Consider the following 25,744-nt stretch of genomic DNA (forward strand, 5'->3'; position numbering starts at 1 on the left):
CTTTATTACATTTTTTCCCCAATTCCTAATCTTTTCCTTGCATGGAGCCAGAGTTTATATTCTGGGCCAGCCGTATTTCTAGATAATGTATAATCATGGTTCCCTCTCATTGATTATCTTACCGCTCAGTTACAGCTGCTTTGCTGGGCAGCACGAAGCTTTTCCACACGGTCTGTGGGCATCATTAAAAAGCGACATAAGCTTGGTGCTTTCAGCCCAGAGGGATTTGATCTGCCTTCAGCGCAGGGCTGATGCACAGCAGCAGCCACGGGATCTCACCAGCTTCATGGTGCAAAGGGGAGCTCTGAACGGGGAGCCTCAGCCTGCAGACACCATGCAAGCTTGGATGAGGGCCATGTTGCAGTACTGTACTGATTTATATTGCATGTAGAGCATGTCCTTCTCTGCCACCCCTGCAATTTGAGCGCCAGTTTTTTATTTCCTCATTAGTTATTAGGTTTTCCTAGTCTTGCTTTGCTAAAACTAGGAGGCTGGGGGTATCTTTACTCCCCCATCTCACGTTAGGGAGAAGGCTCTGAAGGACTGGAGGACTGCAGTACTGAATTGTTGGGCAGGGGCATTTCAGGGCATAAGCCACAGAGAGGCTGACTGAAGCACTTTGTTCAAGCTCCTCCACTCTGTTAGCTCCAGGATGCCAAATGGAAGTAAAACAGAGCAAGCTTCACTGCAGTTCTCATTGCTTCAGGTTTTAAATATTGCAACATATGCCTGACCTATCTTGTACTGTGTCCAGCTGGTGTTTTCTGAACATTGAAAGAGATAATCGCGTATTGTTTAAATTCATTTCTGAAGTTTGAAAAACCAATTTCTTTTTAAGACTGCCCAGTTCACTAATTGAACCTCTGCACAGTAGCGTATTCAGTTTCTGCTGTAACCTGCTACTGCTGCTTCTAGCTGTAGCTTTAACCGCAGAAATAACAGCCAAAAAAAACCCCCCTACTATTTGCTTCATTTTTTTTTCTAATTTTTTTTCAATGACACTGGCTGCACTGTTAGTAGGAAACAAGGTTTAGGGAAGGCATTTGACTGTGCTTTCTTCCTCAGCTGAGAGAGGCATTTGAATTCTCTCTGGCTTTGCTGAAATCACAGTATTGCTGAGAACATCTGTAGAAAAGAATTAGCTTTTTCTCTCCCCCCCTCACTGACAGCAAACTTCAGAGAAGGTCAGGCTCGTGGGTGTTTCTGTGGATTATTTTAGCTACACTGAAAAGGGTAGAGCCTGTCTCGTTGCAACCAGCTGGAAATACAGCAACTGCTTAAAAAGTACAGGAGTTAGCTGCCATCAAAATATAGACTTGGTAGCAGTCAGACTGTTCTTTAACATTTTCAGCAGTGCTAACATTACAAACCAAGTGCTCTGAGGGGAAGTCTGGTCTTGCCCTGAGCAGTGCAGAGCATCAATAACTCAGCCAGCCAGACCATCTGCGCTTCAATGGGAGGACACCTTGTAGGTCATACTGTTACCTCCTCCAGAGTCGCCCATGGTAGGGCGACAGGCATATTCTCGCTGGGCTGCAACTAAAAGCATTTGGAAGCTAAGACTTGGACTCACAGGCTTAGGTTTCTGGGAGCACATGATGCAGAAACTCATGAATCATCATTCCATGGTTAACATCTGCAAGAAGAGGCTAAGGCATGACCTGCAAACCTTTGATCTAAGTTGTTTGGGCTGCAGTCTGCAGGGCTACTTGGGCTGTTTCTCCTGAATTAATTGTGGTAGTAATAAGAGCTCCAGCTGCAAATCCGGTGCCCTGTCCCCTTCTGTCTATGATGGACTGTGCAAACAGTGGACCAAAGTCCTTGTTTGAAAGATTTCTTTATAAAAGAGAGGAGCCAGACGGCTGGGCTTTCTCTGCAGTGGCTCAGAGACTTGGAATGTGCTTTCTCCACTCCATACTAAGCTGATTTGGTAACTTTCCAGGATTAAACTTCTTGCAAAAGACACCTCTGGATAGAGTTTCTGGAGGAGGCAGACACCATGCCTCCTAGATATGCCTCCTAGACATTATGGGTAGGTGGCTGTCTGATTTTAGCAGTGCTGGAGTTTATAATGCAGACATAATTCAGTTAGGGCACCCAGAGGATTGGAGAAAAGCCTTTATTATTTTTAGTCTAAATAAAAATAGTATCTCAGGCTTCCCAGAATAGTGAAAACACAGTGTGTCATGGACGATTGCTAGACAAAAAATATTTATATGCCTTTTCAGCCAGGGTTTCCATGAAATAGAAGCTGTTTAGATTGGATTTGACCAGCCCTGTCATGTCTAGGCATATGCAATTAGTTCTCTATGCTTAAAATTGCAGTAACAAACCTGTGTTTGACTTTGTGGCAGTACATGCAGGATACAGCCTCACAAATGGTATTTAGATGATGATTATTTTAATCGTACCCCCTTCAGTAAACAAGAAACTCTGTATTTAGTCATGGGGGAATGTTTCAGCAGTACTAATGGGATTTAGGAACCTAAAGACTCATCTAAATGTGGTCAGTGAGGGCAGTACCTAAGTCACAGGGGTTTCTTTGAAAACATTGCTCCATACTGTTGTCTTCTTTCATTCTCCTTTTCCTCCAGGGCCAGGCTGCTTCCTTGTAGGGAGTTTCAGCTATGTCGGCGTTTCTGGATGGTCTGGTTATGCTGTCAGGATATGGGGTGCTGAGGGGAGAAGGGACAGACTTGCCCAAGCTTCCCTCATGCAAGAGGGACAAGAACATACAGGACCTCTGTCCCTGCCTATAACACAAGGTTTTAAGGAGAAAGGGAAGTTTGTCAGCATGCTGATTCTGTGGTCGAGGAGACTTTTATAGCACTGCTCTGACCACTGATGGCAATTTATGTTGTTATTTACAGTGTGGTTTAAAAAAACCCTTCCCTTTGTATTTGGAGCCACTTCAGATGGATGTGTGCATAATAGCAGCAAAGTGAATGCTGCAGGGAAGAGAGCTCTCTCCAGCACGCAATGCCCCGCCAAGCTGAGAAGCTGCTTCGTTTGGCCATGAGCAATTCTCACCACATACACCCCCTCACTCCACTCTCAGGGACAAATTTGCCATTGCTCAGACCTAGGGAGTTGGAGAATGAAACACCCTAGATCACAATTTTGTGCTCATTGCTGCTATGCTAGGAAAGGGGACTTTCTAGACGAGGTACTTAAACTAGGGTCTCTTATCTTGGCTGCTGGCTGGTTGGATATAGAAGATCACAAGACCAGATCATTTGGTCCTGGGGTTCTGGTCATGAACAAGTCAACATAAATAGATCAAAGTTCAGGAAACAGGACTTTTCACAGAAATACCTGAGCAGTCTTTGCTACGTGCTCTGCTCCTAAGATACCAGGCTTGTCTGTGCTATTGAGTCACACGCTTCCAAGCAAATAAAGCCCAGCTTAGAATAATCTGTTTTATACCTTTTGTGAAGGTATAAAAGCATGCCGTTAACAAATTTCTCTCTATCGAATGGATGTATAGACTTCCTGGACGTGGTCCCTTGCCTGGGATAAAAATGAATAGTCTCCGAGCAAATGCTTACAGCAGCCAAAGATCTGGCCTTTTCATTACAGGCTTCAAACTAACAATTCTGGGCTTGCAAATACATCAGCAAAGGCGCCGTGCCTGTGTGGGCAAACACTCCCTCCCTCTTAGTTATCACCAGCTTCAGCCAAATGGTTTAAAGAGCACAGTGCTCAAATTGCCCTGAAATATGGAGAGATGTCCTGATGGCATCTCCAAGCCCCTGTTTCCCCATTTGGGGAATCTTTTGAACGCAAACTGCGCCCGGGCTCCAAGGAGAGAATTTTCTGTTCTGACATGCTGGAACTGTGGTCGCAAGGTCAGCAGGTGGTGCAGGTCTTGTGCCCATCTCACCTGCCACTGCTGGGGAGGTCCAATAGGACCTGAATGCAGACAGAGGCATAACAGATCAAGGACTGCAAGCACTGGACTCCCAAATACCCTGTCAAGGTCATGATAAATTACTGTGAGGTTTGGTGTTGCCCAGTAATGCAGACTCCCCACTGTGTTCCCCCCAGTTGTAGACAATACGAAACCACAGTGCAGGCTAGTTTCTCCTGGTCTGCAAGAGCTTCAGGGGAGCAGGTAATAAAACTCAACTCATTGTGTCTTGACGCTTTGCAAAGTATTTGAGAGTTAGCCACGACACCAGACAAACCTCTTCCCTTCCTCAGCCTTTGCCCAAGGGATTTCTGTCTGGGAAAAGGCTTTCCTGGGGACCAAGGCAAGAATGCCCCCCAGGAGAGGAGGGCTGTCACAAGCCTCTACCAACCTCCACTCCAAATGCAAACTGTGCTCCTGATTGATAGCATGCCTGCAAAATAGGTGTATCTGCGTCACTGTGCATGAAAACAGCTCTTCTCACCACCACACAGAGTAAAGAGTGTGTACAGTGAGTGTTTGTTTCGTGGAGGGGTTTCAAAACAAACTTTGGACAGTTGTTAGTCACTTCTCCTGGTGTATGGCTGGAAGGCATCGTGATGCTACACTGGTGAGTGCAGTGAAAGGGAGCTCGGGGGTGTGCTCATGTGGCTTTTACTGGGTTTAGAAGATGTTCATCAGTCTAACAAAAGCCGGCAGCTCCTCTACTGCCTGTTACTTGGCTTCAGTACCATCAGTATCTTGTTTGCGATGCTGCGATACTTGAAACAAAGAGATTTGTGTGCATGCTTTGCTTTCCTAGAAGTTAAGGGCAGCTCCCAGAGGCAGACTGCCTGGCTGTTGTTCACATGGACGCTCTCCAGCCCTAGTGCCACCGGACTGCCCAGTTAAAACACGCTGGCGTGCATGTGGCATCTCTATTCACCAGTCTGAGCCCAGTCGTTTCTACAAAGCCAATACACAGGGGAAGCACCACATCCCCAGAGAGGGATGTCCCAGTCCTGGTGTGGATCTGGCCATCATGAGAAGGGCCTTTTTTCTTTGGGGAAGACTGATTGTGACTTGTTTTTAATCCCAAACTCAGGCAGTAGGGCAGTGCTCATAACTCCCCAGGGACTTAAATATTGCTGTGCTGCACTGTGAGGTGACGCAGCAAGGCGTGGGATGCAGTCAGGCTTTTCCATCTGTTCAAAAAATTACAGGCTTGGGCCCTTGAGAGCCCATCCTACCCTGAGGGATTTGGGTTCATAACTATAGGAGTATTTGTATTTTTTTTCCCCACAACAGGATTTGGTGTTATTTCTTGGGATTTGCAGCACAAGGTAAGAACGAGACAGAAGATACTTTTACTAAATAGTAAATATTCAGTGGCCACTAATCCTAAGAAACCTGCGAGAGAAGGTACTTCGGGTCCTTTGAAAAGTCTGGCAACGTACCTGCTCTGAGTTAGGTGTTTGTGAGCCAGGTAAAGCCCTATAGGTCCTGTTCCAGGAGTTTTTACCCTTCCCTTCAGACCCCTCATGAAGTTGCAGATACAGTTCTTCCGTGGAGGAGGCAACATCTTAAGGAATGAGAAGGAGAAATTTCTACCTCCAGAGGGAAACTTGAAACACATGTTTTTCTTGCAAGACCTATTTGTGCTTGAAATGGTCAGACTCCTCTTTCCCAGCCACCGTAATCAGACTGTAAAAAAGAGCACCTAGTATACAAGTCCCTGCTCTGTGCAAAGCCTTGCTCGCAGGAGATCTATTCGACACAGTAGAAAAATTACTTCTCTCCATCTCCTCCCTCTGAACTGTGTTTCCTTGCAATGCAGGAGAAGCTATGTATTGAGTCATCTGCTGCGCACTGACATATGATGGGCAGGGCCGTAGCGGTAGCTTGCTCCAGGGCTTTACAGCGTTCCCTTGAGCAGAAAGGTCATTAGCTGCCTCCACCTCAGCCGTGCAGCAACATCACAGCATCCCCTTCTCTCTGTATAACCCCGCATGTAGCTATTACAGGGATGGCAGATAGAGCTGACCAGCTGCAGCCAGTGCTTTGGGCAGCAAGGAGAAAGGCTGCGGCTTTCTGCTGTGAATGTGCAAGAAATAGCAGAGCATGAAGCAAACACTGACCACAGGAGTGAGTCTTGCACTCCTGGTGGGAGGCTTGACAGGTTTGCTGCTTGTGCTGTCGGAAGCAACTGCAGTTCCCAATGCTGTGCTAAGATCAAGGGCAACTGGCTTTCCAGTGTATATCTGTAAATCGCATCCCTCCCTCATGCAAGCCTCTAAATCAGACATCAGCAGAGAACAAGCTCCCAGCTGGTAACGGTACATAAACTAATGAAATAGAAATGCCTAGTACGAAAGGCAAACACGGTTCCTAGTTGCCACCACTGAATAAAATGGTTGATGGGAGTTTCCATCATACCAACGGCATTTCCAGTAGATGCAAGCATTGCAGGCAGAGAGTAGTCCTCAGAGCCTGTAATTTAGTTTGCTCCCATCACCACTGGTGCTTTTAAAAGAAAACAGCTGCTGGTTTTGGGGGGGGTTTTTTTGCCTTTTTTTTTTTAAATTGTGGCAGCAAGAAAGTTAAAGGAACGATCTCTTGAAATCTATTTTGACAGAGGCCAGCATTTCACGATACGAAGCGAGAGCCCGGTTTTTAGTTTCTTGGTCTCTCGGGAGATTTCCCAGATCAGGAGATAATTGCAAAAGGATCTCTGGTAAGTGATTAGGGTTTTGTTTGGGAACAGAAAGGTCAGCAAGGTATGGAATCAGCCAGGTTTCAATACTAACTAATGAGCACCAGATGCTATTTGCACTATCCTAACCCTCAGTACTTTTTTTCTGACAAGGCGTATGAACCTGCTTAACTTTAGGCAATGTACACTGTCATACCCACCAAATCAGTGCAATTCCCCAGGGTGTGGAGTGTCTTTGGGATCAGCTGCTTATTCCCTGCCCTGTCACCCTGAGACCAAGGAGATTTCTGAAGGCATGCGTGCTACTTTGTATGAACAAATGGCAAAATCTGGCCATAGATTTAAAAGATTCATCGAGCATCTTGTTTTATTATACATACTTTTAATTCTCCAGTTACCTCTCCAGAGGCATTTAATGTAAATCCTGCCTTTTATCCAACCTGTTTCTTTTATATACTGAGCCTGCAAATATTTACTCCAGTACTTAATGGTGACAAGTCCACCTCGGCATGATTCTCTGCTGCTTTGAACTATGGCTGTTGTATATCAGTGGAAAGTGGGCATAAGCACTAGTGTTTTGATGAAATAATATTTGAAAACTCACATTCTGCAGGTGAAAAGGACTACAGGAGATGGTGGAAAATAGCGCACTGCCTGAGAAAGCAAGTATTCCACTTTGGTGCTATTAGCAGAATTGACTTTTCCTGGTTAATACAAAATGAGACAGAACCAGGCACCCTGCTTGTCTTTCAAGGCAAAATGTTGTGGGTCCCAGTTATGACAACGATGGCTCAGATAAGGTGGTAAGAAAAATTTTTGAGGGTTTGCAGGGCTGGAAGGGATTGCTTGGCAAGATCATAAGGTGTCCATCTCAGGGAAAATTTCAGAACAAGCTGCACACACATCTGCTCAAGTAGAGGATGAGCTGGGGCTTTGCAAGGTCCCTCTCAGCTGGCACATTACAGCGATGCCATAAAATTTAAAACTAAGCATTGAGTACCAGGATACACTGGGGCCCGTAGAAATCCTGGAGGCAGGGTGCTGTCTAATGCAGTTCTTAGAAAACAGATTACCCACGGTCATCTCTGTGAGTAGCTGCCCAGCTGCTGGTCTCTGAAGAAAGCCTGTCCTGCATCAGTGTAATTTCTTACATATCTGCCCAAGCCCTTGCTAGCTTGGTAAAACTCGGGGGCTCTGGCAGCAAAGGCAGCGTGCACTGGAGCCTGGCCACCAGCAGATGGAGGTCTCACCAGCATGAGGCCAGGGTAAATTATTTCTGTGGCATTCGGACTCCAGAGTTAAGTAAGTGGGTGCAACATACGCGCTAGAAAGGCTTCTTTTCACAGTAGCTGGAAAACCAGGACTTGGGGAGGAGTTCAACAGATTCCTCAGTTTCGAGCTGAAACTAGCTGCTGGTTAATTTCCATTCAACATGGTCATCAGACCAAAGCTTGGGGTTAATCTCATTCAGTGGCACCAAGGTCCTGGGAAACAGCAAGGCATTTGGGAGAAACCTGCTGAGAAGACAGTAACGAGCACTACTAATGAGCGGGGAGGGACTCAGGCATGCACTGCATCAAAGGCACAGCATCTTTCTGCAGGCAAAAAGCACTCCGTCTTCACCTACAAGTCAGATGCAGTTCCAGGCCTCAGCAGTAACAAATAGTTTTCCTCCGTGCCATGTTATTGGTACCTTTTGACCATTATTCTTGGTTATCAATATAGCCTTTACAGTCATAAATAGCTCCAGCCATGGTCTGAACCCCACAGCGCGAGGCACCGTGTAGACAGGGAGCAGCGTGGCCCTTCCACGGGGAGTTCACAGCCTGGCAGGGAAGGAGCCATTGCCATTCTCCAGCAAATATTCGTTTCTCAGTTGTTGCAATTAACGTGGCAAAGCGGCAGATTAAGAGAGCCAGGCTCAGTGCTCACCCACGGACAACTGCCACGCTCATTTCACATGTGCCGCTGAGCAATCGTATTTTCATATGTGCTTTGTGCCTCAGTTGTTCTCCAGTCACCAGTGGTACCCGGGGAAGTAGAGAGGGTCTTCTCCAATGCAGACTGAACCTGATGATTCCCTTAGAAATAGGCTTGGGATAATAATTTGGGAGTCTGAGAGCTTGGGTTTAATCCTCTGCCTTTCTACACTTCTGGGGTGACCTTTCTTCTCAGGTAAGCACCAGTCACTGTTGTCTGCCTTACGGGCTGGGGTTGCTTGCTCTTTTCTGTATGGTGGGGCTGCAGGGGAAGGGGGGTGGTACAAGACATCAGCATGTGGGACCAGGGAGGTTTCTCAGATGCGCAGAACTAGGCAACAGCAAAGGCCTGACCTCCCGGCATCTGGTGCCATTGCCACGCGACAGCTCTTACCGTAATGTACCTCCCCCACCTTGAAAACGTGTTTGTCCTTCTAAAAAGGGTGTTTTAGCATTGGAGCCGATCTTATTTGCAGCAGAGTCCACAGAAGAATCCTATGAAATCTTCATGGTGTGTTTCCCCTTCTAGCCCCGCGGATCTGAACAGCATGTTCACCTCGGACTGTTGGAAGACCAGCCTTGCATAGCTGATGTGATCACAGATGGCCCCGGCCCTGCCCTCCGGGTATGAAATACAGACAACAGTCAGCAGGACGCAACAGGTCAGTGTCTGAGTTTGAACTGGGGTGTTTTACTGTATTTTCTTTTAAGGGAATGTCCAACTATGGGTGAAGTTTGGTCACTTCTACTGTTCTTATTTCTCCTGCTGAGCCCAGGGAAGTTGGGCTAAAGGGATGATTATTTTCCTTAGCTCCTCTGCGAGCCTTGGGCTAGATTTTCCAGTGTTTCAGTACTGGGAGATGCAAATAGTGCAACACTCACCAACTGTCTAAGTGCACCTTCCAGCTCCTGCAAAGCTACTGGAAGGGGGTTCCCACTGCACGGGCTGGATATATATGCCTTCAGTCTCTGCACTTCACTCTGTTCTCTTGAGAGGTTCAAGGACAGCAGCACCAGACAGAGCTGTAGTGGACACCCAGAGAACCGCTCTGGTCTCTTCTAATGCTGACAAAACCCGTAAGTCTTCATTCCCCTCCGAGGTTGTTGGAAGCCTCTTCAGAAACAAAAATAAAGGGAGGTCTCACTTTGTAGTGCATCCCCAATATGAGGGTAATGCCTGTAAGCAGATATCAAAATGTATTCGCACACACCAGTCCCTCCTCCCCACCTGGACTCAGCCAGCCCCTTCGTTCCTGGGGTCTCTCAGCCCATCTTCGCAAGTAAGGCAGATCCCAGCTCTTTGCACACTTGCCAGCGAGGCCAGAATTGCTGCACCACTTGCAACAGAGAGCAACCTGCATCTGCAGAGTCATTCCCAGCCAGCAGCCATCATTAACTCTGCCCTAGCACTATGTCTTGCTCCCCAGTGGCGGGGGTTACAGTCCCTCCCTGCACAGATCTGACAGGCACGGGGCTCAGGAGCTGAGCTTATCTTTCCAACTGGTTACTGCAGACACTGGTGTGTCCTTGCGAGGAGGTATAAGCATATTAGGGTCTCAGCTGTGGTCTCGTTTCTGTTACCCCTCTCTAGACCATCCAATGGGGACTTTAAAGAGCTGTGTAATTTCATGGTCATAGCTCAACTTGGCCTGCAAGATGCTGCGCCGGTTCTTATTTCATTCCAGCTTCCTTCACTGCAATGAATTCTTCCTGCTGGTTTACTCTGCCCTAAATGAGGGCAGAATGAAGCCCAGCATGTGCGCACACCCAGGCTTTCTTTGTCATTCCCAGTGGCTCCTCCTTGAGCTGTCCTCTTTACCTTAAAGCTAAGTATTTTGGGGATGAAGAGAGCAGCAGTGATTGACTGTTGTCAGTGGGACTCCAGCTGTCACCCTGGCTTTCTAATTTGACAAGTGGCCTTTGACTAGATCTTGAGTGTTTTACAGAGGTGGGTCAATAGCATTACTGCTATTTCAAAACTGGGGCAACAGAAGCTCAGAGCTTGTTTTGCCTGCAATTACAGAGCCTGGAGGTTAGAGGACGTGGTAAGAGAGCATTGTGCTCTTGCTTTCCAAAAACATGCAGAGATTAGTAGAAAATTACGTGCTCCTATGTAACTTTATTGCTTGAGTTAGGATTAGTCAGAAGCGTTATTGCTTTCAGTTAAAGTCCGCAGGGCCACGGGGTTAGCCAAAAAAAAAAAAAAAGAGGTGTATTTTATGGCCACGAAACTTTGTGATGCTTACGAAGTAGCGAACGTGCTGAGAAAAGTCACCAGGAAACTCCCGAGCCCTGCCAGCACATCAGTAACTCTCTCTTCCCCTGCGCGGAGTTTTAAAGCCACCCCGGGAGTTTGGCGGGGAAGGGCGTACTCCCGAGCGCTGCCAGGGAGCGGACGCAGCCCCGGCCCAGGAAACCTCCACCGGCACCCCCCCACCCCGCCCCCGGCCCCCTCCCGCTGCCGCCGCCACCGCCGCCCGGCGGGGCTGGATGGGGCGAACCGCGCCGCGGCCGCCGGGCGCCGAGCGCCAGCCCCGGCGCCGCGGGGCACTCGGGGGGCGAAGTTCCCCTTCCCGGGGCTGAGCCGTCCCGGTGTCACTTCCTGCCGGCGGCGGGGCGAGGCGAGGCGAGGCGAGGCGAGGCGGCCCCGGCCCCGGCCCCGGCCCCGGCGCCGGCCGCGGAGCGGGGCGGGGCGCGCAGGGGAGCGGAGCAGGAGCGGCGCCCGGGGCCGGCGGGCGCTCGGCGGGCCCTGGCCGCGGGGCGCTGCGCCGCGCCGCCGAGCCGCGGCGGAGGATGCGGCGGAGCCGGGCGCCGCGGCTGGCGCTGGCCGCCTGCCTCGGCTCGGTCCTGCTGGTCGTCTTCTACTTCCAGAGCAGCCTCAACCCAGGTGGGTCCGGCGCGGCCCCCTCCGGCCAGGGGTGCCCGCGGTGTCGGCGGGACCCCCGGGACGGAGGGCGGGGGCCGGGGGCCGCGGGCGGGCGGGCGGCGGCACGGAGCGGGTCCGGGCGGCTCCTGAAGCCACGTCGGGGGCGGTGAGAGCCGGTCGGGTCCGGAGGGGCCGATGCAGGGGGGAGTTGAAGTTCGGGTCAGCCGGTGAACTCGGCCGGAGCTTGCACGTTTCTCGGCCCAGAGCATTGAACTTCGCTGTCGCGTTTGCTTGGAGCGTGTGACAGACCTGCCGGCACAGCGCTGCTGTTCTGCAGTGAAATCCCCGTTTCATTTTTAAAGCAAGCTTCTTTGGGGTGACCGTCCCGTCCAGCGTCCCTGCGTTCAGCGAAAGCAGGGCATGAAGTTGTGTAGAGCTTCGTGCGGTGCCTCTGAGGCTGGGCTGGGGTTAGGACAGAGAGAGAGGAGCCGCTGGGTTCCACAAGTGCCCGTTTCACACCCACGGCCACTAAAATTCCCGGGGAATCTGGTTGACTTGCTCAAGGGACTTCTTTAGTGTGTGCTCTTAGAAATATCTTCCACGTTGGGAAACAACTCAGAACTAGAATATAAACAGTTTTGCGCTGGAGGGGTTATTTATTTCCCTGTCTCCTTTCTGCTCTTTTGGGGAAATTAGCTCCTCTTTCCTAAGAGACGTTATTGGGTAATTCCTGTAAGTTTTAACAATGTACTACTAATGTCTTCTGATTACAGCAGCAATCCATCAATGGGGCCTTTAAAGTTACGTCTTAAAACTCAGAAGACTGATTTGACTGAAATGTTAGTGGAATTTTATCAGCATGGACTAAATGAAATGCGATTTTCCTTTTACAGGGGCTGCTCCATCACTTTAATGTGTTTTTTCCTAAAAATAAAAAAAGGCTTAACTTGTTGGCTGAATAAGATTGAAAAGGAGTTAGGTTTCGGCAAGCATTTGTTATTTCTAGAAGAGCGTGTGAAGTTTGTCAAATGAATTCAGTAATCCCAGAAGACCACAATCAGTACTGTATTCCTTAGTAACTTTTTTTTTTAAAGGAACGATACATGCATCTTATTTTAGTATTGGGACTGTTCAGTAAAAAGTGCAGCACCGAATCAACTCTAATCTCCAGGACTCCTAACAGAGAGACGATTGCGTTTTACATTGGATTCACTTTCTAGTATTCGGCTGGAAAATGTGGCTCTTTTCAGGACTCTGCTTTTCAAAAGGAGTCTTCTGTGTGTCTGAGTCAGCAGAACTTTCTGTGCTTACTTGACTTTAATCCCTTGCATGATCTCAACACATTTTCATGCAGAGTTCCCGTCAGGTCAGAGCAAACCAGGTGACGGTAATGGTGATGGCATCTCAAGAGGGGTTTGCGGGATTTGGGGTCTGGAACACTCCCTTGAGAGGCGTTGGCCAGCTGAGGCTTTGGGAAATGCAGCACCCTTAATAGGCTGCAAATCCGTTTCCTTCATATGGGGCAAGTGTGATTTTTGAAAGGTCCTGTAGATGGTGGTAAGTCTGGGGTAGGGATCCTCAACTGGTGGAAACCAGTGGTGTTTGTCGCTCGGCGGAAGCCCATTTGCAAGAGTGGTGAACGCCAGATTTGCCCCTTAAGGTTCACAAAAGAGGTGAATTAAAGTTATATTCATGTTCTCTAAAATCTGGTTATTTTCTAGCCGCATAATTGTCTCCCTGGGTCCAGCCTTCATTTTTGTGCCATCTCTTTCCCTTATTATTTTTCAGTTTACAGTTTTTCCTTTCCTCTTTAGTTCTGTGAAAAACTCACACTAGGAGAGGAAAGGTCATTACCATATACAGAAAAGAAGCAAGCTAAAAATGGCTTCTTTTTTTTATCCCAAAGGAAAGCAAACTCAGGCCAATTACTTGAATTTTAGAAGTTACAAGTTACAATAGTAGGTAAACAATTTGCAGACAAAAATGTCATCTTTAAAGTGATGGTTGCCTTGAGGTTATTTGGAGTTCTAGTTGTCTGGTGTCATTTGGTTTCTATATAATAATGAAGAAAAATGCTAGAAAAAGCAGCAGTGCTGTGAGTTTCCCCTGGGAGCAGTCAGATCCTTTTCTCCATCTTTAGCAGAATTCAGCAGGTCGCCTTTCCTGGGCCACCCACAGTCCATTAGGTGTGACGTGCTGAATAAATCCTTGCTAACAGCACGTAGAGATCGAACCATCCTGTGACCAGGAAAAGGAATACAACATGGGAAGAAAGACGATATAACCAAAACCCTTTAAGTTTGAGAGTGCTAAGGGCTCACTCAGCTCAGGGAGCAGGAATTAACTCCTCTGTTTGCATTTTCCACTTTTAAGTCCATCTGGGCAGTTGTGCGCTGGCGTGGTTTGCACTGAACTCCATGGCTGTGCTGAAATAAGGCTTTCTTGTTCTGCCCTAGGAACACCCACACACCAGCATGTGCTGAAATAACTCTGCTCCTAAATGCCACCGAGTTGGTTATTTTGGTGCTGGGCTGAATTTGTTTGTACTGAAGTCAGTGGCAGAATCCCCCGTTGTCCCTCCTTGAGGCAGAAACGGGCTCGGGTGTGTTTGCCAATCTCACTGGCGCTCAGGAGAGGTGAGACGGTCTCAGTGCTCCCCAGGAAGAGCATCTGCATGTGGGTTTGAGCGTGCATTGACTTCATATCCCCGATTGCTTTGCTTTGGCTTTCCGTGCTGCTGGCTGTACCAGTGGGCAGCCCCGGGGCTGTAGTCCTTGTCCCTGGCCAAGGGGTGCAGCTGTACCCGCGGACTGTCCCCTGCTCACTTTGCGAAGGTGATGACCTGTCTGTCCTGTTGGCCTTCAGCTGTCTCACTGCAGGCTCACAGATGCATGGCCAGGGACAGAATATCTGCATCGCAGGGAGGTGTTAAAGTGGTGCTGCGCACACCGGCAGGTGGGATTTACAAAGACTGCCACAGTGCGTAGTTAGGGGGTTTGGCTGGAGCAGACCTCTTCCAGCATCTCCAGGCCCTCCTGCATCTGGACTGGTGGTGTGGGCAGGTACGCCCAGCTCCTGGGCAAACCTCACTCGATCTCAGCTTGGTGCCAGGAGTGATGTGGTCTGTCAGGGGGACGTGGTTGTACTGGTGTCAACCCACAGCCATCCAGGAGATCCCGCCTGGCTTCAGCGTGATCGTCATCCGTCTTCTGAGTTGATCTTCCTCTGCTGTCTCCTCCAGGGACAGTGCATTATTAGTGGTGGCTATGCTGACTTCTGCACGCCATACAGTTTCTGCATCGAGAAGGTGGGAATAAGCAGCGGGGCTCTCAGACCGTTGTTTCATCTAACTCCAGTCGTAGCATGTCTAGACTGGCACAGCGGTAAATGCTGGAGGCTGCAGATCCTTGTCTACATCAAAGCTTTGGTCACTGCTGTTCTCAGGGGAACCGCACTGATTTTAGCAACAGTGGGGGAGCCGGGGATGACTATGCTGGTACAGATGTGGTGTAGAGAGAAGGGAGAACATCTGAAGGAGGCAGAGGGAGGTGAGTGGCAGGTGGTAAGGCCCTGCGTTATTCTGCGTCTGTGGTTTCTGCAGACCTTAATTAAAAGTGCTGTGGGGCCACCCCAATGGTAGGTCTTTTGGGGAAACTGAGTAGGCAAGTCGTACTGATGTCTAGAGAGCTAGCAGTTTTCAGGCCGCTAGTGAGGGGCCAGAGGGATGTATGCACGAACTAGCAGTCTCCTAAGCAGTTAATAAGCAGCTCCTCCATCCCAAAAGAATGTATTTCCTAATGAGAGGCGATTGGGTGCTATACGAACCATTTTACATAACCTTCCCCCTCTTGAGGCTTCTGTCTCTGACCAGTGTTATTTGAGAAGAAATCCCTTGCAATCTCAGAAGTGTTTGGAGGAAGAGGCACCTTTGGAAGCCTGAGGCAAGGAGGGAGGGTGAGGTCATTCAGTCTGATCCCAAGAGACCCTTGCGTAAGTCAGGCTGTTCTGTTCTTGCCCCATCCTTCCTGTGTCCAGTCCAGTGACTTGTGCGTGCTGGAGGTGACTGGAGGAGACAAAAGCAGACCTTGCACAGAGGCAGCCTGCGGGACGGGGAGTGCTCCGCTTCCTGTTGTTTCGAGTTTGTGCCAGCACTGAATCACCTGCTCCAATAAGAAAGAAGGAAAAACCCTCAATCTCAAAATGCTGCTTTATTTCTGCACTGGTTCTGTCCAACTGCAGCATCCAGCTGTTGCTTCTTATGTCTTTTTCGCAGCACTTGCTCAACGCTGGCTTCTGCACTCCCCATATTCTTTCAGGACCCGCTATCAGCAGGAGTTGTTGGACTTCCATGGGGTTTTGCGGGTTAGATGTACTCAACCTTCGATCTGACTCTTTCACAACGAGAGATATCGGAACCAGGATCATAGTAGCGCCAGGGTTGTGATACTGCTCCAGAAAGGTTTGCGAGCGGGTAAGCAGCAAGATCCCTCGCTCCATCCTTACCTACTCCTGCATCGACTGGTTGGATCTCCTCTGGGCACTGATGGAGCAAAGCCACCTCCAGCCACTCCTGGAGTGGAGGTACCACTTCTCCAGCCTGAGAAGGGAGGATTGGGGTGTTACAGGAGGATGAGCAGCAATGCCAGAAGCCATACCACCACACGTAGCGCATATCACAGGCAGGAAACTGCCTCATCGTTTTGGTGCTGTTAGACACTCTCTGATGTGCCAAGGTGGATATGGAAGATACCCATTGCCACCACTCTCTGCCAACTTTGGGATGGTTTCTGTTGCTCAGCCCAGCATCTCTCAGCACCAGCAGGTCCTGGAGAAGCTCTTGCTTCTGATTGTTGCAGATCTGGCCTTCCACGTTTTTCTGAACTATGCATCCAGAGTCTGTGTGGTTGCTCATGTGAACTCTCAGCCAGCTCCATCCTTGTGCCTAAAGATTTGTTCCTTCAGGGGGGGATAAACTATTATAGAGATTATAGAGTGATAGAGATTGTAGAGTTTATAAGTGATTTGACTGAGGTCCTGCAGAGCCCTAGTCACTGAACCTAGAAATGCACCTAGACCTCGCCTGAACAGAGACACTTACACACTTAGATATTAGCAGACCCTTAGAAACCAGGGATTCTTTTTCAGAACAGGAAAGAGCCTATTTTAGACCTCAGTTCCTCCCCATTGTTTAAAGGTATTTGCAGGCTGAAATTCAGGCACTGCCTTGGGACATGAGCGCGGTTCGGCCAGCGAAGGCTTTCTGAGACTGGGTCATGTTTGCAGCTGGCTGACACATGTCCTCAGCCTTCCAGATAACGAGGGCTATGCTGCCTTCGCCCTGGCTAACGCTGCAAGTGCGGGCAGGGATGTGAAATCTAAGACGCCCTCTGAGATGGTGGTGGTTTTTCTGTTTTGTTTTGTTTGCTTATGTCGTGGGGCAGTTTTGCTCAGCTCAGATTCCTGGTCACGGCGCTGTGATGCCCAGGATCCAGCCGCTGCCCTTCAAGGAGCCAGTGCTCAAAGTGCAGCGACATTTGTCAGCTGAGGCATTGGGCAACGTGGGCTGGAAAGCCCTCAGCTCTGCCATGTTTGAAGACGTGAAATGCTGTAGCCGTGACCTGTTGTGGTAGAAAAAAATCTGTCCGGTCCAAAGCTGCGAGCAGGGCAGTAATGACGCCCATCTGCTCCTGAGGGCCAGGCTTTTCACAAGGAGTGCTTTCTGTGGTCCTTCTTGGCTTTCTACAGTTTCCTGAGAATCTCTAATACATGCTAGAGGTTTGGGAGGGGGAAGGAGGGGGCTTAGCACACTGGGAGTTAACTCTGTGCCTGCAGGAGAGATTCACGTCTCAGTGGCTCTGGCAGGTGGATCCAGCCTTCGCTGGCCCTGCATCCCTCTGGCATTCCAACCTGGCTGTTTCTCTCTGGCAGCACATTGCACCTGTGCTTTCTGCTTTGTCCCCACTCCCAAAACCCCAATGCTCCTATTTATCCTGCAAAAAGGACTCCACAAAAACATCTTCTGGGAGCAGTAGGACCTCTGCCTGCGTTGGTGCAGGAAGGACCTTCTGGGGATCATCAGTCAGGTCTGAGGCTGGGAGACGAGTGCTCATGCAGTGGCCAGGACACTCCTGGGGGTGCTGGGGTTTATTATGTGCTGGATTTTCTTTCCTGGTCCCTGCTTCCTGCAAGCATCTGAATGGAGAGCATGGCAAACCCTCCATCTTAATCCCAGAGCAAACACAGCTGTCTTTCCCAGGACTCACTGTCAGAAGCCAAGAAACTACATAAGGCATTAGATGCTTAACTCCCATTACTCCCCCTCGGAGCTGAATACCCAAAGAAGAGCTTAACTCCCCAAATACCTCTGTGGGGTCAAGGGGGGGGATGTTTCACATTGAGGCTTTGAGGCAGAGCTGGGCAAATGCCCAAAACGTTCCTTGTTAAAAGGCAGTTAAAGACTATTAGCAGTCTGAGAGGGAGGGAACATCTCACTGAGTAGCTCCGGTGGCCTGAATGGCCTGGGATGAACATCGCCATGCCTAGGTCCTGCCTTCGCTGCATGGATTGCACTGATGTTGAGAACAGGGACAAATAGAGCTACCCTAAGAGCTGGGGGTATTTTTTTTTTTTCCCCAGTAAAATCATTCATGGGTGGAGGGGAGTGACTGGTGTCAGTGGAGAGCTGAACCCCATATTCCCAGCCTCTGCTGTCCAATTCAGACCAGTCTGCTCTCTCCCATACATGTACCTGCACCTGTGGAGCTTGCACTGCTGTAAACCGGGACACCCTGTCTCTGTCTCCTGTCTGGATCTGCAGCTTTGGGACAGGCCTATATTCAACTACAAGCTCTCTGCAATTTCCCCACTGTTTCACATGGATCTTTTAATTTTTCCCTTCTTCAAATGCAACTGCTCCCTTGGTAGTAAAATCCTTCCAGCAGGGCTGGATGGTGGGAGGTACTGCTAAATGCACCCTACACATGCTGCTGCCCTATGTGGATTACCCCCTTCCCTGATGGTCATCTCCAGATGCTGGGATCCTTGCTTCTTGGCTGGTTGTCGTGGTTTCTTCTGGCTAGCGCAGTTTTTGCTCCGTTGCAGGTATGCACCCCATGTAATTCCAGTAAATTATCCAGTAAAATTGGTTGTAGAGCTCTGGTAAATAGGGTCCAACCCCCAAATGTCTCCTCTGCAGCCTGGACTCCCTCTGTTCTCCATTTCCCAATTGCCCATGGCTTCCACTGGGAAGCCAAAATCTCAGTCTAAGCCAAAGCCCTACATGGGCAAAGATGGGAAGAAAGAGTTGCTCTGTATCCCCAGGAGGTGGGTGGCCACTGCTCAGATAAACTCCTCTTTCTGCGTGTCCTTCACAGGAGATCACCCAGCGTAGGAGGTAGCACCGGGATGTGGGGTTTCTCTTATAGTTTTAATGAGCTGGGGCACAAAGATGATGCTTCATGTATTGTGTTGGAAGGAGAGAGTGATGCTCTGAGGGAGCATGCAGCATACATGAGAACGGGGAAGGGAAGGGGAGCCAAAGGACACGGTGTGAGAAGTGGCTCTGTGCAACTTGGGTCCTTTGCAGAAGTGATACCCAACATTGCCACTGCAAGCCTTGTGCTGTCAGGAGACGCTGTGTGCTGGCTGGTCAGCAAACGGGCTGCAGCAGACCAGCCAGGCGTCTACAGATTTTGCAGGAGGCAGCACTGTTGGTTTCAGCAGCCACCACTGCCTGTTCCTCTTTGCATGGAGCCGAGCAAGCCCAGAAGACCTAGTAGCCAGATGAACCTGCAGCGGCTAATATCCTCAACTGTCACCCCACCACTTCACAGCCCCCAAATTTCGAATCCCTTCTCACTGGGCTGAATCTGGCACAGTACAGCAGTGCCCTGAAGTGTGCTTTCAGTCTGAGCCTCGCAGACAGGACAGCGATTGCAAAAAGCAAACACACCACAGTGTCCCATGCACACACGCTGCCCTGCAGTTGGCAAATAGGTCTTGGTGTCAGTCTCAGGCATCGCTGTGACTCCCCCTGGGCAGCTGCCTAAAAAATGGCCTTTCAATATGAAAAGTTTGTGAACGGCTGTGCAAGACCACTGCGTGGGATCTGGACCCCAGCTGTGCCATCGGAGATCCATCTTGAATTCTGGTACTGTCCTGCTGACCCACCCAGCCTGGCAGGACCTGTGGATGTGGGGACATCTTTATGCTGGCTTGCTGGTGGTTAGGCTAGCGCAAGGGAAGCTGAGCTCTCCCCCAACATTTCTTTTGAACGCTATCAAGCAGGTTTCATTTTTCCCAGGTCTTTGCAGCAGCCCTTACTGGGGTGGCTCAGGTCAATACGCTTTCTGAAGATCCCTGCTTCGTAACCCTTTCCAGCTCCCACCTTCTGAAGGCTCAGAAGCAAAGATCTGCAAAAGCCTGAATTTTGTTTCTGGATAGACCAGATCTTCCTTGCCTCCGAGAAGGAAGGCAAAATCTGTTCAACTTGCGCGAATCCGTTCCCTTTAGCTTGCTGGGATGGCACTGAGCAGGTTTAGCTTTAGGGCACGGAGGTGTCCAGCCTTGAGGCAGCCAGTGGGGAATTCTTGCAGCCTGGCAGAGGAACAGGCAGAGGAGGCCTGGCTGCTCCTGTTTTCCCCAGAGTGCCCCTGAGCTCTTAATATTTGGATGAGCTTTTATTAGATAGAACAGTGGTAAATTTATGGGCAGGCAGACTGATGGGAATTTGGCTGGGAAGAGCTGGGAGTTGGTCTTTCCTGGGAGAAGCAAGCAGTTTTTCTCCCCACTGGTTAGTACTGCAGCAGCTCTGACACCCCTGAGTTGGGCAGCTACATCTGCAACCGAGGTGGCTCGTCACCATCTACCCATGCAGGAAAGCCTGGCCACATAACCCACATCCTTTGGCAGCTCCGTGCCAAAATAAAAATCACCATTTGGTATTAAAAATGGTCGAGGGTCTGGTTTAGAGGGCGCGAGTGCATGTGGATTCAGCATCTGCCTACTTTTGCTGTCCCAGTTGCATGCACAGCCCCGTGCGGTCTCCAGTCCTTCCCGGCACAGCGGCGAGAGCTTCCTGACCTACAGCTGGGCTCTGCCAGCACCAGCTGTTCCCAGCCCCGTGGACAGCCCAGCCTGGCTCCTTCAAGCCCTGTTTGCCTCCCCCTGTGTTAGCGTGTCCTGCTTTCCCTCCACCTTATCGATGATTCTCCCCGATGCATTGGAGCAATGAAAGACAAACGGCCTCGGTGTTCGCAGCAGTGCCACTGCCTGATCGCCGTCACCGAACCCTCGTGGTGGTGTGTCACATTGAGAAGCTGTTTCTGCAGCTGGGAGATGCTGCAAACCACACTGCCCCGGATCCGAGTCTGGTGTCGTGCTCAGATGAGTCTGTTACGTGGCCGTGTAAACAAACCGCGACTGAGCACAGATGCTGAGACCTGCTGTGCTGAAGACCCCGCTTTTTCATAATGGGACTTAGTTTTCACAGACTCCCCCAGAGCATTATCCAGCTGGACTCGAAGTTGCTTTCTCCCCAAAAAGTCTCTTCTGAAGTTGGCACTGTCTCTGTAGCGGCTCAAGTGGCAGATCAGCAAGCCCCTAGCCTGGGCACGGCAGATGGGCAAGTGCTGGCCACTCTAGCCACGGTGTTTGTGTGGAGATGTGCCATTGAATATTCTGGACCTGCACGGCAGTGCACAAGGCGTGTCGTGGCCCGTGGGTCTCTTCCCGTCCCTTGTCACCTCTGTGGTATGGAGGGACACTGGGGCCACGAGTCCTGGCCACTCGTCACAGCACTGCTCACAGCTTATTCTTCTCTTTGTAAATGCCACTTGATTAATAGCTCTCCATCTCCTGGCTGCTCTCCCAGCCCGTCCGGGGAGGGAGCAGCAGCGTCGGATTTGAGCCGTCCCTCGGAGTGGTCTCTCCGGGAGCACTGCTCTCCCTGTGGGTTTGCAGCCTCACCACTAACATGAAACCTGATCCAAGCCGGCTCTCTGGGCAGATGTTGCTTCACTGCTTTGTGCCATGAATTACTGACCTTGCAGAAAGACGGGTAATATTGACATGCGGTTCAAAGGTGATGTTTGTTTAGAGCAGCCGGGTGTGGGTGTCTCTGAGGCTGGCTCCCCTGTTCCAGAGGCCGCCTTTAAGGCAGGGATCTGGGAAATTAGCACAAACTAATTGGAGGTCAGAAGCTCCTCAGCAATTCCCCGTCCCTGTTCTTATCGTGATGCCCTGCAAGGACACGGCTCTGCCCCCTCCCCTGGCTGCAGAGAGTGTCTCTGCACGGTCATGTCTCTCCATGGCACAGGAAGGTGGCGAGTTCAGTCCTGCACACATCTGCAGAGCCAGGCCATTCCTTTTGGCATGGGTGCAGGGGTAGCATATTCACAGCTGGGTCTTTTCCAAGTTTACTCCTGGCAGTATCGGAAAGCTTGACTTCCCTTTTAGCTTCATAGGATCAGCAGACACAGGCACTGTGCGACTCAAACAAGGCTGATGTGATGCTGGTGGAGTTTTGCTTCAGCTGCCCATGAATGGCTGATGCTGGGTGGGTGTAGGTGCAAGACTCCCCGTTGCCTTCTTCCTGAGGTCTCCATTAGACCTTGCTCATTTGCTGCGAAAAGGAAAGAGATGTCTTCAGAACACCTGCTGCTAACAGCCATTCTCAGGGCTTGACCAGCAACAGGGAGCTAAATCCAACAACCACTCAGACAAGTTGCCACTGGTGGTGTTGGATCTATTGCGTCTCAGTGCTCCAGTGACACTGGAGATGTTTGTATCCTCTGTTAAACATGCTGGCTGAGGAGACAGGGCTCTTTAGTGGCCTCAGGCAATGCCCACTACTAAATGCAGCAGAAGTAGGCACAGGGAGCTTTGTGATCAGAAGTTACGTGCTGGAGGTGGTGCTCCCTAGTCTCCAACAGGCTGTAATTAGCTCCTGTCCTCCTCTGCAAGCTCACGCATCTCTTCAACGCATTGTAAACCCTCTTGCTCAGTATCTTGTGGCAGCGAGTCTCACAGGTTAACGACCTGCTGTCATTTAGAAAGGCAGGACACAGACCCTCAGCTGCCTCCGCTGAGAGCAGAGGGGCAAGAGCCGTGAGGCAAAACTGGGGAGGGAGTGGCTGTGTTGGGAAGGGTTTGCTGAGTGTGCATTTTTCCAAGATCTGCTTGTTGAGGCTTTCATCAATTCCAGATGCGCGGAGCTGACAAGATGGCTTAAAACGTATTCAGCAGGCAAGTCGTTGAGCCGTACGACGTTAGAGAGACTTCTTTTTCTTGTATGCGTGCAGGTAGCCTGTGTGCAGAGGGTACAAACAGCATCTGCCTGAACCAGACCTGACTGCGGGCAGGTTTTAAGCAAGTCCAGCCTGGTCCCCCGGCACCCTGGCCTGCCGTGGCCTCAGCCGCTGAGCAGCAGGCTGGTGCAGATGGGCTCTTGGCTTGGTAGATCCATGCTGCTATGTGAGCCCAAGAGCTTTCTGCAGCTGTGGCTTGCCTGAGCCTGCCACGGCGATGGGAGCCTGCAGGGGTACGGACACCACCGCAGTGTGCGGGTGTGCAGGGCAGAAGTGGGTCTCTGGTGCAGCCTTGCCAGTTGAAAATCAGCCCCTGTGCATCCCAGCAGGGATCTCTCCCTTGGCACTGCCAGCGCAAGCCCTTCTGCTGCAATTCCTGTCGAGCAGCAGACTGGAAAGGAGGAGTTTATTGACAAGGAATGGAAATGCTGGCAGTTCAGGCTTGCATTATACATGCAAGCAGCCAGCTGGGGCCAGGAGAGCGACAGGCATAATGGGGAAGAGAAATTGCTCTTGGAAAGCTTCTAGCTTGGCTTGTAGGAGGAATTAACCATTTGAAAACAGAAGGTTGCATGGTACTTATGCACAGATATTTTATTTGCTCACAGAGGCCATATTCCTGCTGGATACTGTTAATTTTCTTTTTCCTATAAAGACCTTAATTGCAGTCCTTGTAACAGCAAAGAGCTAGGCACGTTGCCCCGGCAAAATACATCCCCCCACCTCAGATGCCTGTGATCCTTCTATTAAACCCTCCTGACATCTGCCTCAGGCTGGTACCAGGTGACCAAAGCCTCCTGCCACCAAGGAGACATGAGGGTTTAGGAAGAACCACTGAATGGGACAGGGTGTCCAGACCAGCTGCTGTTGGCTCTGTTCCCGCTCTGATCCCCACAGACGATGCTGTGGCATTTGGCAGGTTGCTTGAAGCAGCTGGATTCTTTCTTTCCTTCTCTGCATGATTTATTGTGAGCTAATCCTATAGCTGTCACCCTTTTCCATCACTTGATTAGAGTTTCCCTGGCTGATCCTTGACTCAAGTTGACTAAATTGGAATAAGAAAGCCTTCCTTGAAAAACAGAGCCTGAGCCGTCCCCGTCTCTGGGGAGGAGGGAGCCACACAGCCAAGGGCCAGCTGTGCCAGCCCCTGTGCCCGGGTGTGGCTGATGACGCTGTGAGGGTCCAAGGGGTGCCATCGTCGAGAAATGAAGAAAAATTACCTTCAGAAACATAAAGGCAAAGCAAGCTGTGTGACAAAGCAGGAGTCAAGCGAGGAAAGAGCTTTCATGAGGCTTTATAGAAAACAAGGAGCTTCAGTATGTGATTTTAGTATCTTCCTAATGGCAATGGCAATAACTTCTTCCTAAGTAAACCTCCCAGGATCTTGAGCATCAAGAGTAATGCTCAAGTGGTTTTAAAGCATGTCCAGCAGCCAGATCTCTGAATCACAGTCGCTTCTGGAACCAGCGATTGCCAGTCCCTACGCTGGCTTGGGTATGGCCAGCGCTCCCTAAACAGGAGTCATCTGGCTGAAGCCTGGACAGACCAGGGATTTTAGGTTTCAGGAGTCTCCTCCAGCTGTTGTTAAAGGCTGGGTAGTCTCCTTTTAAGAAAAAAAAAAAAAAGGCAAAAAATAAAGTTAGAAAGATAATTATTTTCCTTCCCAGTGTGTGTGACATGCAGTAGAAATCTAAACTAGTGCAGGATGTTCAGACCCAATCTCACGTCAGGAGTTTAATGTTCTTTTTGTAGCAGCTTAAAAAAATATATACATCTGATGACACCCCCTCAAACCTCCCAGCTGCCTTTGTGGCTGCTGTCTGAGCAGTTGTGTACAGCATATGGAAGACGGAGTTGGCTGCAAACGCATTAATGCTAAATTGTCTCTCGGCTCCAGCGTTAACTGCAGAGCGCTGAGTTTGCACTGCAAATACGAAGCTCTGTGGGCTGGGTTTGTCATCCAGGCACGAGAAGCAAAACGCACACACGAGTCCATTGTCTCTTTTTGACACGCAAGTGCTCCAGCAGCCTGCTGGGAAGTGCCCTTCCGAAGGGCACTGGCGGGGGGCTGCATACAGGGTCATGCTAGCTTTGCAGTGTCTGGGAGCACTTGCCCGCCTCAGATGGTGAAAAGTCAGCATCATGCCTTCCAGTTCCTGCTAAATCTGTAAGAGGATTAATAGAAATGGACAGTGGAGATTACATTGTCAGCAGTGCTTGCCATGTTTCTTTGGAGCACTTTCAGCAGAGATCCCTCTTTTTTAGTGGTTTGGGGAAAAATCCAAATCGCTCTGAATATTGGACCGCTGCCCCCCTCCCATCCCACGTCCCACATGGTGTTGAATGCGGCACGCAGGCTGTGGTGCGGCAGTGGTTGATCTCGCCCAGCGTCTTGTTTCCAGCCACGGTCTGTGCCAAAGGCACAGCAGACCCTGAGGGGTAAGAATGAAGAAGCTGCCCACTGGAGAGGTGTTTTCTGGATCCTTTCAGTGGAGGACGGCGTGGTGACGCAAAATAGGTCTTATTGTCACATTTCTGTAGTAATAGCAGTGCCAACCCCATGTGTGACTTGTCAGAGGGTCCTCTTCAGGTGTGATTCTTGGTTAGGACAAGTTTGAGCTAGAAGAGAAGATACTGAGAAGTCGGTGATGAGGGGGGAGAGTCAGCAGGAGACTGCAGCTTGTAAGGGGGTCAGGTCAGCTGCAAGGCTGCTGCTTCTCTCTTACCAGCCGTTCAGGAGGCGTCTGCTGTCGTTCCTTGGCACAGTAGCATTGCCTCCCCTACAAAGGTTGCCACAGCATTTGAGAGGCTGGGCTGAGGCATTTTCCTATGAAAGTCAATGTGTCTGCATTGAGCTGGATCCAGATGGAGAAACCTGAAGTCTGGTGGCACATAGTGCCAGTGGCACTTTGCGCTGGAGGCCAATGCCCTGTGTCTGCCAGTTGCAGTTTTATTGCATCTGGCATGAGCCATTGAGCATGGAAATGTTTA

At 50.1% G+C, this 25,744-nt stretch overlaps 1 protein-coding gene across 3 annotated transcripts in view; it reads left to right on the plus strand.

Moving 5' to 3' along the window:
- Nucleotides 1-25,744, plus strand: part of CHST13 (carbohydrate sulfotransferase 13) — a 48,243-nt gene that overhangs the window by 4,373 nt on the left and 18,126 nt on the right. Inside the window, exon 2 of one of the 3 annotated variants that reach the window (XM_052778172.1) lies at nt 9,111-9,243. Coding sequence is in view for 1 of the 3 variants with exons in the window: in XM_052778170.1 (XP_052634130.1) it covers nt 11,375-11,468 (94 nt within the window). In the remaining 2 variants the exon portion in view is untranslated. Of the gene's footprint in view, nt 1-9,106; nt 9,244-11,328; nt 11,469-25,744 lie in introns of those variants that run through there. The other 2 variants (XM_052778173.1, XM_052778170.1) reach the window with 2 other exon arrangements.

This window comes from Harpia harpyja, chromosome Z (assembly GCF_026419915.1).
Source record: "Harpia harpyja isolate bHarHar1 chromosome Z, bHarHar1 primary haplotype, whole genome shotgun sequence".
NCBI lineage: Eukaryota > Metazoa > Chordata > Aves > Accipitriformes > Accipitridae > Harpia > Harpia harpyja.